This window comes from Solea senegalensis, linkage group LG12 (genome assembly GCF_019176455.1).
Source record: "Solea senegalensis isolate Sse05_10M linkage group LG12, IFAPA_SoseM_1, whole genome shotgun sequence".
NCBI classification, from domain to species: domain Eukaryota; kingdom Metazoa; phylum Chordata; class Actinopteri; order Pleuronectiformes; family Soleidae; genus Solea; species Solea senegalensis.
Window position 1 is genome coordinate 12,789,665 of NC_058032.1, and position 19,623 is coordinate 12,809,287.

The following is a 19,623-nucleotide window of genomic DNA, read 5'->3' on the forward strand; positions in this document are numbered from 1 at the left end:
ATAGAGGAAGAACACTGTCATCATGTGAACTTCTGACCGGCCCGTGTAGCCACGTAAGCACAGATCATTGTTGTGATAAACACAAAGTCCCATATCCAGAATCCACATCTCATTTAGAGACAGATCGATCAAATCTGCATTGGCTTCCTTCTACTGATTTTGTTCTCAAAAACCTGACAGATAGTTCTAAGTGCACAACAAGTTGATCTGCATATTATGCAAGTTCAGAGCAGTATTTTCAGCTGCTCCCAATTTTGGGGGAGTCACAGTGGATGTTTTTGGCATTACTGATTTAGCACAGCATGTTATTTAAGCCGTATGACGTTCCTCACACAAGCCTCTCCATTTACCCGGGACCAGGACCAGGACCAGGAGTATGCTTACACGCATCCAGTAATTTGGATGCATTAGGCAATTATGGGGTTAAGTGTCTTGCCCAAGGACACATCAACATGCAGACTAGAGGAGCTGGAATCAAACACCAATCTTTAAATTAGTAGATGACCAATCTACGGCTAATCCGCAAAAATGCTTACGTGAAATATTTATTTCAATTTTGTGGATCGTTTGTTATTATCTAACTGTTGTATATATCTGATCATATATCTGCACTTGGCTACAGACATCGTGTATACAGACAAAGCATCGCTCCACCTCTCGTCGCAGTGACACAGCCGAGGCCAGACCAGCGACGCTTCACTACAAAATGCCAGGTATAAACCTTGAGTGTTCATCTCCACAAATCGAATCAGTATAATCTGCTGTTTTCATGACATTAAGTGGTGTTTCCCTATAATCAGTGGAGTTCCACTGCTCTTCTCTTTTTTTCCCAAACATGAACCCTGTTATTACAGCCACTCAAACCAGCCGTGTGCTCTGAGGCAGCACTCTGTGAGTGACAGACAGCGAGAGGAAAGAGAGGCAAGGGAGCTGGTTAAGTGCACTGAGTGAGCGGCAGTAATCACAGCTCTGGTAAAAGCACTCTTTTGCTCCGTGTAGCGTTGCTCAGAATGGGTTAGCCCTGTTTGACTCTCTCCCTCTCCTTCTCCTTTTCTCTCTCTGTCTGATAATAGCTCTAGATTGAGTAATTGTGTGTTTGAGTGGAGCTACACTGCAGGGTGGAACCTGCAATCAGATACCAAGACCACGTTTGTCTCCCTCTCTCATTCTTTCTCACTCACAGTCTGCCGGTCTCTCCATTCATACTATGCCTCAGCAGTCTGGCCTCTCTACCCCCGGCTCTCCCTCCAGCCCTGCAGTCCCTCATCCACTCTCCCCCCTCCACTGTTTTCTTTTCTTTCTTTTCTCTTTTATAAACACAGCCTACACTCTACAGCCAGTGAGGGCTGGGGTCAATAACAGTTGTGTGTCGTGCCGTAATTGATGTCATCATTTCAATTTGAGCTGATTACAGTTGAGAGCTGCTTATCCTGTGACCCGAGGTGGAATAACACGCTGTAGGGTCCACAGAGCTGCCATGCCTGACCAAGCTTAACTGCTGGGCTGGAAGGATGGATGGGTTGGTTCAGTCCAGCGCGGCCTCCTCTATTGACTCCTAATGTGGAGGTAATGACTGAGCGTATTCCAGGGGCAGAGCAGATGCAAGTGTCCATGTCACTGGCATTTAGTGTAGTTCCGGGGCTATTATTGCGATTGGCCTGCGTCTCTATCAACACACTGAAACCCGATTACTCTCTGTGTGTGCATTCTGGTCATATTACAATCACAATATCCTTGTGCTTACTCCAATTATTTATTCTCAGTAAAGAGGAATAAAGAGGAATAAGTATATACAACTCCAGTCAATGCCTTGGCTGTTAAAGCTCCAGCGCGTCACTTCTGATTTTGTTGTCGCTTGTGTTATTATTCTGCCTCTTTTTGGTCTCTGTACAAAACAAACCATGTAAAATGATTTACATGCTGCCTCTTTCAAATGAACACGGGCTCTGTCAATAATACCAGAGCTGACAGTGGGTATACAGTGTGGTGGGCAGGAACAAATAAGCATTTCTACCATCAAACTGCTGAATGACCAGGTTTTTTGAGCAGTAGAATTCTCTTCTGAAACTTCTCATGTGTATTCAGTCACACACCAACCTGCATCTCACTTAACTAGCACATGTTTGACATAAAGCAAACACGGAGAGAGTTATGTTAAGCTGAAGCTGAAGAATGGACATTTGGCATGACTGATTCTTTTTACTGAAAGCAACAAAATAATACTAACTTCTAGGGATGTAAAGGTATTGTCATATTTAATGTTATCATTAGAAGAAAAATGTCTTCAAACCATGCACCCGTGACCAAATGATGGATGATGATGTGTCTGGATCGCCGTCTCAGAGAAATAGCATCACCTGCTTCTTTGTTATGTGCTCCCCATAAAGTGTCCGGGTGTTCGGTTTTCATCTATTTTATGTTATTTAACATTTAAAAAAAAATGATATATGGACATCTGTGAATCGATTTAGAATCGGTCAAATAGTCATCACTTAGTTGTAAGTGATGTCTTAAAAAATTGACACACGTGATCGTAAAAATCCACCCAAAAAAAATTACAATAGGAAAACTACATCAATCTATGTCCTACTCTCGTTATTATTATTAATAGACGGAGAAGCCAATTCTGAAAAGGTGTGACTTGAGTCTGGATTTAAAGGTGTGAAGGGAGTCAATGTTGCAGATGTCGTGTGGGAGAGAGTTCCAGTGGCTGAAAAGCCCTGGACCCCATGGTAACAAGACAGGCAGAGGGTGCAGTGAGTTGGAGGGCAGCTGACGATCCGAGAGAACGACATTCACCCAAGTAAACACAAATGATCCAAAGCGAGTCATCACGATTACCAGCGCTCTCTCCTGTGTTACGCAGCGCCTCAGCAATCACAGTACATCTCACTCACTACAGACAAGTGGACTTCACAAGCTACTCGGAGATACTGCGACTATCACAACATCACAATAAATCCTGTGCCGTGGCCTCGTTACCTTTATATTATCAATTTGTGCGATTTTGATCATTACATCGCTTCGACATGGCTGCATTCCTGCTGTGCACGAACAACACAAGTGAAGCAAAAAGCCATTCATAAAAGTGGCATATCAGAATATACAAAGGGCAACACCTTTACAGGAATCGAGGCTAATTATGTGCCAACAAAAGACAAATATCTCCAGGTTAGTAACTGGCTCTAGCATCCACGCTCTAACAGTGGACAATACCGTTAACACCACTTGTCTGATCAACGTTAGGGAGAAGAGCTGCTGCCATGAAAGTCAAAGAGCGATCACTATCGGAACACCGTCTCTTGCTGTCTCTTTCTTTTTTTTTTTTGCCAGAGCTGAGAATCTGTGGGTGTTTGAGAGTAGAAAAAAAAAGAAAAGCTGTCTGCCACATTCCTTTTCTTTCTCTTTCTCTGTCATTTTCCCGACTCTTTTTAATACCATCATTAGGAGAGCTCTCCGCTGCATGCTGCTGCCGCTGCCGGCCAAGAAACATGAGACAGAGACAAACGAAAAGAGTGAGAGAAAACGAGCGATGGAAACAATAGGGGAAAATGTGTGCGATGGTTTTTGTGATGCAGTGAGGTAAAGACAGACGAGGAGAAGTCTGCCTTTGACTACCATTTTCTCTCCCTGCCTCCCTACCAGGTTTATCATGTGTGTAATGGGGCACATGTTTCCCACACAGCAAAGGTGTGTTTACTACATGCATGCGTGAAGGTGTTTAATGTGCGTCACAGCTGTGGAAACATATGTCTTGTCATCCAGGTGTGTATCCACCTGGATTTTATGAGTGAGCCCATAGATGACAGGTAACAAATTTCCTCTTTTCCACTTCTTTTACCCAGGTGGATCTCGTAACCTGGAGCTGCCCTGCCATTCGTTAGAACCCTATTTTACCCCAGATCCCGTGGTACGGTTTGGGAACAAATGGAAGATTTAGGATGTGAGGACATATGTGTCTCATCCTGCAACAGCATGGCTATTTACGACTGTTCATTTTTAATTTTCCGTTCTCTTTTTTGGGGAATTTTAAATTTTATTAGACACGATATGTGTTTTGCTTTACAAACCTGCCTAAAGCTTTGCTGGTGAACATTTATCTCCATTCCACTAAGTGCTTTTGCTTACTCAAGAGAGGAGACTGAATCTAAGGGTGTAAATATGCACTGATTTCACTCTTAACTGTGGTCAAACATATCATGACCTACGCTGAGTGTTTCTGGGATTTTAGTGCAGCAGTGGGCAACAGTGAGGAAAATGACAAGTTACTGCAGGCGAAACTTGAGTCTGGTGCACCAGCTCCACAGCCACAGGATCAGTTACACATATCTATGGACCACACTCACATAGTAAGTGGCGGCCGTGGAACTACACCATTAATGCCTGTTGCCACTCAACATTAATGGCTACATGGCTTCATTAGCTACAGCGGCCAAAGTGTCAGCATGATATAAACCAACAGCAGCAAGGCAGGAAAACGAGCATCATACCTAACGTTCTCCAAAACAATATGTAATCCACTCCAGGGTAGTGTTGAAAAATAGCAATGCAGCGTACACGGAAAACAGTGAAACCATGGCTTTTCCTATTTTCATTTTCCATAAACGTTGCATTCCTAATTGAATCATGTTGAGGAGTAATAAGTTAGTACAGAGCACAGAATTCTTTGTGTGTATTTATATATAAATACACACAAAGTGAGATAAGTGAGACTACTCTAAAACAAACACTGTGATTAAACAGTGGTCAAATAGAAACCAACCCTCAGTAATTATACAACGCTCTGTCTTCTGTAAATATGTCTCGGGGAAGAGGAAAGATCAGGAAATCTGCTGAAAGGCAAATTCCACAGATGATCTTAAAACAGACAGAATGCACCTGACCTCACACCCACATGTGCACAGAATCAGGCCGGCCTCTACGTCTCTGAACAAACACTGAGGCTGCGGGCGAGAGCACAAGTGAGGTCAGAAATGTCTCCGATTGTGTACCAAAGCTAAAAAAAACAAGAAAAAAAAAAGAAAATACAAATAAACATGAATGCAGTACAAATGTCTCCAAAATAAATTCAGACAAACACACGCAAAGTGGAAACCTCCTGCTAATTTTTGCCTTGTTCTGGTTTCTGTCATGTGGTTCAACATTGTGCACATCTGAGTTTGATTTCATTTTGCCCTGCAACCGTCTCAGACTTCACTAACACACAGCACACTACAGTGCAGTACTACCTCCTCTATAGCATCCGTGCAACTGACGACCTGATCAAAGCTTCTGCTCGAAAGCCAGTTCCCTCCAGAACTTAATTTGTCCATTTGTCCCTCTTCACACTTGACGAGCTCTGTTTCCTTTTAGTTTGGTCATTTATTAGAGCTTTCCCTCATGACACACCCTGGATCCCAGCCAGCAAGATGTTCTTGGCTCTAAAGGACAACACGAGGCATGAGAGACGCTAACCAGGTGCCTGGGTCACTGAGGAAGTGGTCAGATCAGGGGCAGAGGTGGACCACACAGCTCTGATAAGTTTAAAGAGGCAGATGTGGCCAGAGCCAAGAAGAGCCTCACAGAACTTGGCTGTATTTCCCGTCTTGTCTAAGGATGTAGTAAGAATTGATTAGCGATGACATGAGCTGTTCAAGGGCGGAGAGAAACGCATTAAATGTAAGTGGACATAATTAATGCGCTGACTACATTTTTTTTTCTTTTTTTTGTTTCAACTATTTGACCCAGGTTTTACAGCACTGATATCAGTAAGCTTTTAGCAGGCACAACTATAGTGTCTTGTGTCATAAAACGACATTGGAAAAGAGTTTGGTTTGGATAGTTTCCTCGGTCAACGACGTTTGAACTGGACTCTCAGGGAAACATGCGAATGTTTAAAAAAAAAACATGGAATGAGTGCAGTCAGCTACTGAACAAACGGGTGTTGAACTTTTATCTAGAACCAGTTACACTTTAACAGTTACTTCCTTGGTTGGGGAGAGAAATGACCGGTGGCGGCGGCGGCAGCAGCAGCAGCAGCAGCAGCAGCAGAGTTGCCTCTGACTGATGTCAGGCTAAGTGGGCATGTCAGGCCTGTGCTGTCCTGGCTCCCTGCCTGCTCTCTCAGCTGCTCACTCGGTCCCCAGTGTCCTCAACCCTAAACGGATCCAGTTGCTGCTGCTCAGCTTCAGTGGTGGGCTGATGTGGCTGACTAATGAACACTTTTCCTAATGAGAAATACTCCTCCCACTAATTTTATCATTCGCGATACACTTTTTTCTTCACTTGCTTGTTTGCCTCTGCCCCGTAGGCTCAGTAACTCTCACATACCTCCATCCTTCCTAAGAGGAAAAGTCAGAGGTTTCATCTCTAACTCCACCCGCCTGCATGCAAAAGCATGTTGTAAATGCATTTTTTTCCCCATCTTTTCCTTTCCCTCAGTTCATCAGCAGCAGCAGCAGCGGACACCAACACCAGACCTCTTTTTCAAAAATATTATCACTGTTATTATTATCGATTTTGGCTGGTAATTGTATGACAATTTAAATGTCAATTAAAATTGACTTGCAAACAAACAGGTGAAGAGGTTCAAATTGCTACGTACCAATTACTATAGCAATCTTCATGATTTATCAGGATACGTTCAAGATTTAAGGGATTTGTCTTTGGGTTAAACCCCTGACCTAAACAAAATCTATGGAAATTGTTCCGTAGTATTTGAGTGATGCTGCTGACAGACAGACAAACAAATGACAATAAAATCCTAGGCGTACCTAACTAATTAATTAGTTGATTGATTCATTCATTGATTGATTTTTGGCAATATGCCTTAAGGTCGTAAAATGACATGTATATAATTTAAACATTTGGAATTTGGTTTGGCAAATGTATCAGTGAAATCACATCATTGACATCCGTCATGATGCTAAATGTAATTATGTGTAGAGAGACCAAACGCACCAACCAAATATCATTTTAAAAGCATTGTGATCTGTCAAACAAACTCTTCTCCTATTTGCATGACTTAACTAAAAGGGCAGAGGACAGAGGGATTAAAACATGACTCAGGTTTTTCTCCAGGTGACTGCAGCCAGTTCACAGATACAGACAGAAAACTGCAGGCAACCTCTGAGCTGCAGGGTCAGTCAGGAGGACTCAGCAGGGACACAGACAAGGGTCAAGGGCCAAACATTTCTGCTATTTCTAGCACAGAGTTCACCTGCAAACCTCAAGAGCTTCGTCATCTGCTCCCGTCCCGGTTTTTCACCCTTTTGCAACACTATCATTATACAGGAGCACGGGTAACATAGCAGGTCCACTCACCAGGCCGTTACAGTTGCTGATGGCCACAGTGGCTCCTGGCGTGTCTGTGATGTCACCCACGTACACGCATTCATCTTGCAGTGGCTCAGTGTGCCGAGTGCTGTCGCTGTCATCACGCCACTCTATCTTGGCTCCGGGGGCCACCAGCCTGGCATTGTGGCGCAGGCGCAGGTGGAACTCCCGGCCGAAGATGGTGACATTGTAGTAAAGTCTTTCCCGACGGGCCTTGGGATCTTGGTCCTCCTCGACTCCCCTTGGTCCTTCCCACTCACCATCGCCTACTCCTACCTCCCTCCTCCAGCGCCTACGGGACTGCCCTCCTGCCATATGGTCAGCCGAAACTGCGTGTGACAGGAAGCGGCCCTCTGCATCCACACTGATTGGCCTCACCAGTCCATACTCCCCCAGTACATGCTGCAGGGAGTCTGCGTACAGGAAAGTTTGGGGGAGAGAGAGGGGGGAAGGTTGTTGAGTAAGATGTGAAAATATAGGCAATGACAAGAGGGAAAGATAAGAAAAAGAAACCAAAGGAATGAGAGACGTCATGAGAGAAGTATGGGGAGAAGAGTGGAGAATCATGGGTAGAAGAAGAGGAGGAGGAGGATGGAAAAAATAAGTGGGAGGAAAAATAGGGGATTAGAAAAATGTCAAACATGCAATGGAGTTATTTATTCCATATTCTAAATTGCGTCAATTGCGCATTACAGTCATACAATAAGGGAATTAAAACAGTAACATTTTGCACGTGCACGCGCACAAACATTCACAGCCCCACCCATGAGCCCAGAGGCGACCCTGGTGCTCGGCACCGCGCGTTTGGAAACGGCAGCCTCAGCAGTGCGCGCTGCGCTCCTGACACCTTCTGTGCCCTTCCACCGTCAACAGGAAAGCCAACACAAGAGCAAAGTGATAATTGCGGCGTTCTCGCGCTGTTTTCTCACTATCAGGAAAAAATGATTTCCATAACCTCGACAGCTACTGAATTCGGGGGGAGGGAAAAAAAAAAACTGACTACTACAAATCCGTCAAGCAACGCTTTAAATTAAAATGACAACATCTAAATGTTTTTTTAACAACATGTTTTAAAAGTGATTCCATTAAATAGCAGCTCGTGCATTCAGTAATGTGTGCGCGTGTGTGCATATATGTGACAGTGGAAACACATGTGCATGATGGAGGCGACCTGCAGATGCTTCACACAGACACACAACTAAGTGCACTGAGTGCAGCGCAATTAACGCAATCACCTTGTATTTGGTCTACAGGTGCACTTGCAATTATTATAATAACTGTTTATTTAATGACACAGGCCTATCATATTTAATCTATAAAGTTTGCTGACAGATTAAAAAAAAACACACACACACACACTGCTCATAAATCCAGCGCTCCCATGTTGGAGGAGTGATTTGATAACGTGTGAGATCAATACTCCGACATCTGACTCCAGCGTCTTGTGACAGATCGATAGATGCGACAGCGGCCGATTTAGGTGTTTGTCTGCCTCCGTGTAAATAAGCCGACAGTAAACCTGAGTATCTGATGCCCTTTCACACCACAGCCGACAAACATCTCTCATGCACGGCGCAGCAAAAGCATCACAACAGTCACAAAGTCCCCGTCACCTGCACAGCGGGACACACAGAAGTTACAACAACTGCAAAAGCAGAGCAGGGTTTTTTGTTTTTTTGTTTAAAAAAAACAGAAAAACAAAAAAAAAAAAACCACAGTCATAGACCGGACAGAGCTCTGCTGCTGTGCTCTGCTGCACTTCTCAGTGCGCTCCTGTAGTGGGATGAGGAGGATCCTCTGCTCTGTTCTGCTGCTGCTGCTGCTGCTGCTGATGAGAGATAACAACATAAACACTGACCACGTTTAACTGGACTGTACCTACCAACGCTACTGGCGATGTAGAGGCCGCTTGTGTGCAGCAGAAAGGCCGGCAGAATTATTAGGACAGTAAATCCAGGCGAGAGACCCATGGCAGCTCCGAACTGCGCAGGTGAGAGAGTGGGACTCCGGGCTCCAGTGTGGTGAAGTTCCCCGCCTGGCGCGACCAGCCACGCCACGACAGCAACAGCACAGCAGCCCGCAACTAGACTGCCAAGTGCACCAGGAGAGACGGAGCTCTCTCTCTCTCTCTCTCTCTCTCTCTGACACACACACACACAAACTCTCTCTCTCTCCCACTCACACTCTCACTCAACTCTCCTCCTCTCTCTTTCCTCCTCAGTGTGTCTCTCTCTCTTTCTCTCAACTCCCCTCTCTCTCATTGTGCGTGCTCTCCCACTCTTTGCCTTAGTGCTCCGACAACTCTTCCGACTACACACACACACACACACAGGCAGGTACGTACGCGCGCGCACGAGAGAGAGGATGGGCTGGACTGACTGACAGCACTCAAACACCACAAATGCAGTACAGTTAATAATCAAGCTGCGTCGCCACACGTTCACTGTGTGTGTGACTTTTGCTTTTTCGGGATCATTAACACACACACACTGTTCCACAGCTCCGTGTTCCTCTGCTCCCGCATATCCTCGCATAAACTTTGTACATCTCGTCAAGCGTCCCGAGGTGGGCCTGCAGATGGCCGAGCAGCAGCGCCCCTTGTGGCTCAATGGCGCAGACGCACTCAGTTTTTTTTGTAGGGCCCATGGGCCCAATTTTAAGCCAGGAGGAAAAGAGAAAAAAAAACCAGAGAGAAATCTTTAAGAGCCCTAACCTGCACTGTTCTGTTCTGTTTAAAGCATCATTTACTCCTCTGAACCACTAACCTCATATTGTTATTGCTGCGTTTAATCAGTGGCATTAAGAAAAATAGGGATTTGAACCAAACCAAAATGCTCGCAGTGCATACTTCATTTTCAGATTTAGTCATCATAACACAATAACAGCAGCAGGTACAAGACAGCTGATAAACAACTACTCAACACTGTGTCAGACGTAACAACATCAACTATAGCGCTGAAACGACTACTCGCCCTGTGTTGTATTTTACAGTTTTGTTTTATTTCAAAGTTAAAATAAGGTTTTTACTTTTTGACTTTAAACTTTTCCTTTGCATTTCACCCTGTGTTGTGTTCTATTGTTGCTTTTTAAATTGGATTTCCCTTTTATTGTGAAACACTTTGAGCTGCAATCCTTGCATGAAAGGTGCTTTGCAAATTAAGTGTATTATTACTCAATTAATCGATTCCTATATTATCATGATTAATCTAGATAGATATATACACAGTATATACAGTAGGTAGTTAAAAAACGTGTTTTTTGCACAATCAAAGCAAACACCCTCATTGAGCAGCAGTGTCATGGAAACCAGCAGCCTGGAAGTCATTCAAACGGAATCATTTTGGTCTGTGGACAAAATAAGTTGAGAACATCATAATTTCCCAGTAAATTTGTTATCAAGGTTTTTTTTAAAATCTAGTTTTTATTTTTATTTCAGTTAACAGAAATGTTTTTCCACTTTTAGTTTTTGTTATTTCGCTAGTTTTCGTTAACTTTAATAACCTTGCCACAGATCAGGGTTTGGGAGTTGCAGTTTAATTTTGACTATAATTACATGTATTTAAAGAGGTGAAAAGGTTAAAGCACTAATAAATTAGCTATTAAATGTGTTTTTGGAGTTAAACAAATATAACATTAATTCTTAGTACACACCTTACACAAATTGAATGATAATTTGTTTGTTCTCTTATATATTATTTGATGAATTCAAGTTTAACTTATCAATTAATTTCCAGCATTGTTAAATGTCTTGTTTTGCCCTATGATACGATGCAATACACTTCATTATCCAATAGTAATCTTGGGCTCTGTGGCTCTGCATGCATGACAGGTAATAAATAAAAGCGACACAGATCACTGTTAATAATTAAATAAACAGAGTAAGAAAGATTTCAGACACCTTGGATTCACAATGGATACCGAATTCACTCTTGATCATCACACTACATATATCCAGAAAAAAGGCAATCAAAGAATTTCAGCAATACGTAAACTGAAAGGACCCCAAGTTGACCCCCACCTACTTCAGTTATTATAGACAAGTATCATCTTGCTATACTTCTCCACCTGTTTCTTTAACATGCTCACTGTAAAAAAACACACACAACAAACTCAGATAACCAACACAAAAATAAGTGGTCTACAAACTCCATATGACGTACTGTATGTTATATGTTTTTCTTTTGTGTCTGATCCTATCACGTCCTGTATGTTTTTTCTGCAGTGACTTTCACAAACAGAAACTGTGAAAATTAAACAAACTAACTAACTATTATGGCTGCGGTATTGCACAGACCCCCACATTGACCAGATACCCACATATTGTACAACAAATAAGTCCATTTAAAATCTACTTTTAAAATTCTACTCCTGTTTTAGAGGCCAAGCAGTTTAACCGACTGTACATTTCTGCCCACACTTACTTGTGGCTCCCACGATATTTTAAATTCTTGTACGATATAAAACACACAACACATGAAGTGAGTGGTTGTTTGCTTTTAGTGGAGACTTTCAGTTAATATTGGGAGTAAACAATCAAATCATCCCTTCATACTTCAGTGACATCTCAGACAGCATGTTCATGTATCACATTGTAGTGATACCACACACACACACACACACAGACTCATCTGTGACGACCATGCCCTAAAGTTTGTATCTTCCTCAACTTGTTCCATCATCTCTGGGCTTTTACGAGACACTGAGCAGCATCGTACCGTTCACACTTCAGGACAGAAACATCGTAGGAGTAACTCCATTCCGCAGGTAATTTGTTCTTCCTTAGTTCATTTAATTAGCGCCAGTTTAATGCCGCTGCGCTAACTTAGTTGCTGCTCAAATGTAAACTAGGTGATATTAAAATGTGACTGTTAACCAGCTATAATTAATTAATAATTAATAAATACATTACATTGTAATTTCAAGAGGTGAAGCGGCCGGCGCCTGAGCACGGGCAGAAGACGCTGCGACTACCACCGTACATTCAGCGGTAGAGGGGAAGTCAGGAGTCATGTAAACTCCTTTGCAAATATTTACATCTCGACAATAACGTTAAGTAGTGAAATGGATTTCATTCTCTTCAAAATATCAGAAAACGTGCAAAATATTTGACGGATTTTGTTTCTTCTTCCAAAATGTCCACTAGACGAATCAATGTGATTCATCAAAGGTCCGGTTTGTATTGTTTAAGATAGTTTATTGACAGAAATTGAATAAGGGTAAAAAACACTTAATATCATGTTTTAATAAATACTTTCAAACTAGAATGAATACATTCTGCCAGTGAGGTGACAGAATATAGACATAATATAATAATAAATGTATTTGCTAGCAATTGTTTTTATACTAGTAATAATAAGACATACAGTTAAATACATAACATTCAACATTAAAGTACATACATATCAGCTTGTTTGGTGTTTTAATTACAGTTGTCCATGTTATTAGAGTTATTTCTCTGTTTTTGATGACTCCTTTTGCGTCATAAATGTGTTATTATTGTGAAGTATATGTCATTCCTTATCAAAACAAGCCCTTTCACTTCTAACATCGTCTAAATTCTGAAAAAATATCATGAATATCTTTATCGCCAACATTTCTAGAGCAGCCGAAACAGGCCAACGAGCCCGAGTGTTTTAGGGGATAAGTCTTATTTCACAAATGAAGAAAAACAACATACTCTTTGCTTTGGAAATGCCACTGTAGTTACCTAACATGTGGTTACGGAAGGAGTGAGAGGAAGAGTCTTCCGTTTGTTCCAATTTGCAGTCTCACCTTTGGATATCACCATTTCGAACACACCTTAAGGTTAAATAATACTACAGACGAGCTAATGATGACATGACATGCACCCAATAATGAGGTCACAGTCATCCTTTACCCTGAACTCCACAGTTTTACTTCCCACTGCTCCTCCTCCACAGCACCTCCTGCTCTAATACTAAACTTTAAAAAAAAATATATCACAGCCCGGGGTTTACCGTCCACCACATCTGGCAACAAGTCCAAGCTGTAAATGTTCTGTACAAACCCTGTTGATGTTTAATCCCCCCCTACTGTTAAAATGATGTCGAGATTTATTTTTATTGCTGATTCTGACTACGACACCTATAGCTACCACATGTACCAGCACCTCCATCTGTTTCACAGTCTCCTAAATAAGATGCTAAAACTGTATGTGGAAGGGGCAGAAGGAAACAAGGAGCTATAAACAGGAAAAAAACAAAAGTGCAAACACGCTTCATAGAAAAGGCTGATCTTAGACAAAGATGGAGAGAAAAGCAAAAGTAAATAGAAGAGGTCAAAAGAAAGAAAGAGAGGGAAAGATAATGTAGAGTTTAACACATCTAGAGCAGAAATTGCACGTGTAAACACAGTCCAATTAAGGCCATAGCTACACAAACACAGACCCTGACCCTTCAGTGAGACGAACGTGCACGTGTGCTGTACAGTGTTCACCAAGCATTGTGATCACATCTGGACTCTATCCATAGATATCTACAAGGCTGTTTGGGCAAAAACACACACACAAGAAATCACTACAGACACACACGGACACATGCAGGAAGAAACACCCCGTTTGCCCTCCGTTAAACAACACACAAAAGTACCACAATGTTCCAGTGTCTGCACTGCACTGTTCTATCTATGACCAGAGAACGTCTTCATCACACATCAACATCGCCCCCCCACCCCTTCGCCCCCCTCTCTCTCTCTCTCTCTCTCTCCCCCCTTTCCCCAGACTCCATCCTACCACCCGCCACCTCCTTCCTCCTACGGCTCCTGGTCGCTTTGCTGTTTCCATGGTGATACCAAGCCCTGTACCTTGAAAAGTGCACTTAGAAGGAGCAGGGGAGAGGCAGACAGTAATATCCCTCTTCCCAGACGAACACACACGCACACACACAGGCACCAGTTTTTGTGTGTTTGTCTGGGAGGTGGGTGTTCAGATGTCTGTTGCCTATGCATGTGCAAACAGATTGTGAGAGGAGAAATAGAGCTGCATGGTCCAAAGAGACAAGTGAGCAAAAGCTGTTGTGTTCTCAATTTATTGTGCTGTTAAAAGTGTTAAAATAAATTGTGTGTGTGGTGGTTAATGCAGTTGTCATGTTTGCGGAAAACACGGCAGTGTAGTGTGTAGTGTAGGAAGTGCATATCCTACAGTTTACTGAACAATCAACAATGTGCAGTGCTGTTCAAACTCACTCTTTAAAATAGGTTTGCTCCGTAGTTTAGGAGCAAATTGCAATTCAGAGTGTGTGTAATTATTTCCTCTGTGTGTAGCAAGTTAATATCTTGGAAAGCTTTAGGATCTTGAGGGTGTGGTTTTCTGATCAGTCACACAATTATGTGTGTTAAAATAAGTAAACACTTGTACTGTCAGTGGTCCATGTTTTTGGACTGTAGGAGGAAACCGGAGAACCCTGAGGAAAAACCACACACACACACACACACACACACACACACGCACGCAGTTACTATATTAATGAATTATTTACTCCTGTTTCCAACAGCAAAGGTACCGTCACAATGTCCGCGTGTGTTCAGATCTATACGGAGTGAGCATATGCTACACTGTGTCGCACGCGTGGGTGCGGTGGCCCGTCTCTCCGATGATTCCTGCTGTCCTTATCAAGGTCAAGCCGCCATGTGTCTGCATGTATTAGCATGCCTTATGAGTGCGAGGACAGGTGTTCCAAGTGTCTCGGAGAGGTTACATGATGAGGCATCAGGGTCTCGTGACAGAGCCATGACGCTCGACACAGGTGGCTGCTGAATGTCAGTTCACACAACTCCACACGGGCTGCACAAAAAAACAAAACACGGAGTTCTAGGTGTCCACCGATGGCCACACTTTCTCACTGATCACTTTCTGATGTTATATATCAACTATATGGTTGCACAGATAAATATTAAGTCTAACCACAGAGCCAGTTGGACAGGGAGTCCTCTTTCATTTTCATTTGTCTTTATTTGTGTTTGAAAAAAAACTGTTGCCTGTGATTAGTCTTTATTCTGCAGTCCTCCACTTATGTTGTTTACAAATGTACTATTCATTTAGCAGAACATAGGGAAAGAAAGTATGGTTCTGTCATGGGTTTGAACTTCTACACTTAGTGAGAAATGACTTAATATAAGCAGGAGATTTGTTCTAAGTGGTTAGGTCACTCTCAGCTTGGGAGAAGCAGCCAAAGCTATTGTTGAAATCCTTCCAAGAATTAGATAATGAAAAAGCAGATCATGGAGCGAGGAAAAACTATTGAAAAAATGCCTGAAACAACAATAAAGCATACATTTTACTAGGTCAATATTCCTAACAATAGGGGCAGCCATAGCCTTCTGTTTAAAGTTTGAAAGCTGCATGTCATGCCATGCCCAGCATGTTCCAAGTCCACTGCTCAATAACATACGTGGGTTTTCAAAAGGGGAAGGCTACATGAGCGCGGAGCTGCTTTTGGTTGTGTAAAATACTTTTGGAATGGGTGATTTAATACCTTGACATTCCAGGTGATGAGACAGAAATGACTCTGTATGCAGAACAATTAAAGAATGAGAGATTAGAAAGCGTAGCTTTGATAGCGGGAGGAAATAATCTGAAAAATGCATTCTTCTTCTTAACTACAAACCACAAATTTGATGGGAACTTGTAAAGGCCACTTCAGGCCTTGTCTCAAACGTTCCAAGAATTCAGTTCTTATCTGTTTTGACAAGAATCAAATACTTTTCACTCATTGGCTCATTAGCAAATTGTTGACAAATTGTATATTTCCCTTAAATTAGGCAAACCTTTCACTATTAATTTAATTTCTGTGTCCAGACATAACCAACCAATCTGGAAGGGGTGCTTTGGTAATGACGTAGGCGGACCCACATTTGTGACACAGCTTTCAAACATGGACCAATCTAGATTACATATGATGTGCAAAAAAAATTTCTGGTAGTCTGGCAAGACCAACAAAATAACATATGGATATCATGTGAAACAACTCGATTTGTCCCCCTCAACATTTCCCAAAGCTAAGGTTGTTTTCACACCTAAGAGGTCCGGATAGACCGTGGACTCGGGTAGGATTGGGGACTCGATTTGATTCTGTTCGAGTTTGCTTTTACGCTGCAATTTAGTGAAACAAACCAAACCTTTTGAATAACGTATTCCCCTCCGAGCCAGAGGTGGCGCTGCATCAAGGATTACTGAAGGAGATCCTGCTAATCCACTAATCGGTTAAAAAACCTTGTTGTTCTTGTGTGTGCTTAGCTAGCAGTTGATATATTTTCGTCTGACAATATTTGTATCAGAGCTTTTACCTCATTCTCACTCCATGTCTGACCACGAGTCCTTTCTCTCGGCTATAGTTCTACACGCACGTATGTTCTGGTTGTGTTTACCCACAATGCCCTGCGTTGTAGTCCACTTTACGCACTTGGTTCACTTGAAGCGACCTACGTTTAAGTTCGCTTCTTTGATGCGCATCAGCGGTTGGTTGTGCATTCACACCTCCCCAAACGAACCAGACTTTCCAAGCAAACAAATTAGGGTTTGATTAAGAAGGGCTGGTGTGAATGCACCCTAAGGCTGTTCACAAGACGGAGAAAAAAAAACAATAACATAAGCTGCGTTGTTTCATGACCTTTCATGAACTTCTGTCTAATTTAACTGGTTGAAAAAATACAACAGCTAATTCACATGACATGCAAAGATATAAATTAACAAGAGGAAAATGGAATATAGATATAATGACGTTCATATTTTCTCCATCTTCTCTAATTCCATCTCCGCGAGGCTAGAATGTCACTGGTCACGCGCCATTGCTTAGTAAATTAAGATGGAGAGTGCCGGCTCCCCCCAAAGTTGTGGATGAAGTTTAGAAACAGAGAGTGGACACTTCTTCTCATCACTATGGACTGTGACACGTAGGTTTACTAGGAAAAAGGAGAGAAGGTCAAAGCACTCCTTCATGAAGTTCAGCTATGACATCCTTAAAATTAGACCACTGTTTCAGAAGATCTGAACCGTCTGCCCTCATGAAATTTCAACTTGTTGGCAACGAATGTCAGATCAGTTGTAATGCCTCTAAAAATACAAAGGGTTGGTGGTGGGATCTGTCCAGCTGTGAGAGAGAAGGGACGTACTTGATCCCCAAAGACATTAACAAGAAGCTAGGACAGGGTGGTAGTGGCGCATGTGCCCTCAAATGGCTCCACCAATACAAATACAGTATAATGACACCTACTCCATCCGACTACATTACAACTTAAAATCAGCCTTGTTTTCTTCCCTTAGCAAGACGTATGCTCTCATTTATGCTACATAAAAGATGTATGGAAACATACTGATTTTGTACTTGTGGATAACTTCAGAAAGATAACGGATACAGATGAAAAAGATGATGCAATAGATGAAACAGCACAGGGCCACTGGAAAACAACATGGCCAGAAAGAAATCCATTAGTTCTCGCAAGACAACTGTAGGACATGGAGAAGAAATTCCAACAATAGAAACATTTTTAAAGAAAGACTTGGGTAAGAAACTCAATAACAATAAAAATTTCTGCTGATGCATTGACCTCTTGTATATTAGATGTATTGCACATTACATTGCTTGAAAAAGATGCATCTCTTTTCATGGGTAAGTCAACATAAATGAGCTTTAAAAATTGCTCCAGGCATTTGCAGACACTTCCCCTGCATTAGACTCAAGATCCATCAAATGCCATTCTCTGACCTATGACACCTGCCTGGATCTTGTCCAACTTTGTGTCCCCTCCAAATGAATACTTTATGATCAATTAAAGGTGCAGGCTGAGCAGATCTGTGATGTGTGCTGTTGTGGTGCTAGCAATGCTGCTAGTGCGAGCTGGGGTGCTCTCTGATGCTGGGTCATCTTTAACTTGTTTCTGTGATGTTTTGATATCGCATTGGTGCTGGTGTCAGTAAAGACTTTGCTAGTCAATGTCGCAAAAGGAGTAATAGGGTTGGAAATGATATGAGCAGAAAAGTCCAGATCTCAGAAAACCAAAAGTATAACAGCACACGCTAACTTTACCTCCAAGTCATCGTCTCTTCAGTGTTTAAAACCATATCCAAACATCCAAATGTCAAAGACCATATCAACAATCACAAAGAGGGTCTGCACCTTCAACAAGCATTTTGATCAAGAACCAGTAAAAAAACAATGGGAGAAACAACAATGCAGTATTGATTTATGACACAGTCACAAAAACAATAGATCCCATAGACAGTTAGACCTCCATCTTACACCTGAGTCAATGTAAAAATTAACCTATCCAATGTATTTAGTTAACAATTTATATAATACTATCACACTAAAGAAAGATGGCGAGGCATACAGCATGCTGAGAAACAGTGGCAGCAATTCTTTTCACAATGGTATGCTTTCAATATCAATAGATTTCACTTTTGTCTGGGTGGAGTACTGTGAAAGCCCATGGAGCTCAAACCTCAGGTCAATAGTGCCTTTACATATTCACTGACATTGTCAATATGCCGCCGTCCACTGCAGGACCACCTTCAGGTATGAGGTTTTTTTTTTAGTTCATCTCTCACACCCACCCACACACACACACACACACAGAGCTTTTGCTATTGACTGCTTGTCTTACGTTATCTAAGCTCACAGTAGGTGCCTGTGGCCTATTTCCCTTTATGCCCTTAACTGATCTGATTGGCTCAAGTGCCCTTTATGGAAGGTGATCATCGTGGATCTAGAGCATGGAGGCGTGCTAGTCTCTGCATTACAGATATCTAACGCAGCGCTGCTCAAACAACAAACACTCAAGGGCTGTTTATTACAGCATGATTACATAAAAAAGGCAATAAACTTGAAAAACACTCCACAAAAACTCTCCCAACAGCTGTTGACAATGTAAGCTATCATTTTTTTTTCCTTGAACAAAAACAAAACTCAGCTCGCAGGAACACACACAGAGATGGACAACTATCCATGCCTATGGCCAATTTAGAGGGTCCAATTAACCTCTGCATGTTTTTGGACTGTGGAAAGAGGAGTACCTGAAGAAAATCTGTGAGGCAACAGTGCCAGCCACTACACTGTCAGCTAAACTTTATTATTATCTTCCACTCTCTTAAAAGAATGCCATTTGTTCCCTGCATTTAATTTATGGAAGTGACCAGGGCAATGGACAAGTGGACTTTCCCAGGCTGCCTCAAGTCAGAAAGTTGTACCTGTAATTATAACAGTGCTTCATTCCACTGAGATGCAGCCATGCCAACTGAGACAGATGCTGCCTTAGTTCTGTGGCACAGTGACCACTGCATTTAACCACCTGACC

The 19,623-nt window shown here is 42.3% G+C and overlaps 1 protein-coding gene across 2 annotated transcripts in view; it reads right to left on the reverse strand.

The window, feature by feature from the left end:
- Positions 1–9,456, reverse strand: part of LOC122778359 (A disintegrin and metalloproteinase with thrombospondin motifs 2-like) — a 102,389-nt gene extending 92,933 nt beyond the window's left edge. For both annotated transcript variants that reach the window (XM_044040144.1, XM_044040143.1), the window contains exons 1-2: positions 9,197–9,456; positions 7,303–7,727 (exon numbers count right to left, since the gene is read on the reverse strand). In XM_044040144.1, the coding sequence (XP_043896079.1) occupies positions 7,303–7,727; positions 9,197–9,284 (513 nt within the window). In that variant the 5' untranslated portion in view covers positions 9,285–9,456. The remainder of the gene's footprint in view (positions 1–7,302; positions 7,728–9,196) is intronic.
- Positions 9,457–19,623: the final 10,167 nt, after the last annotated feature.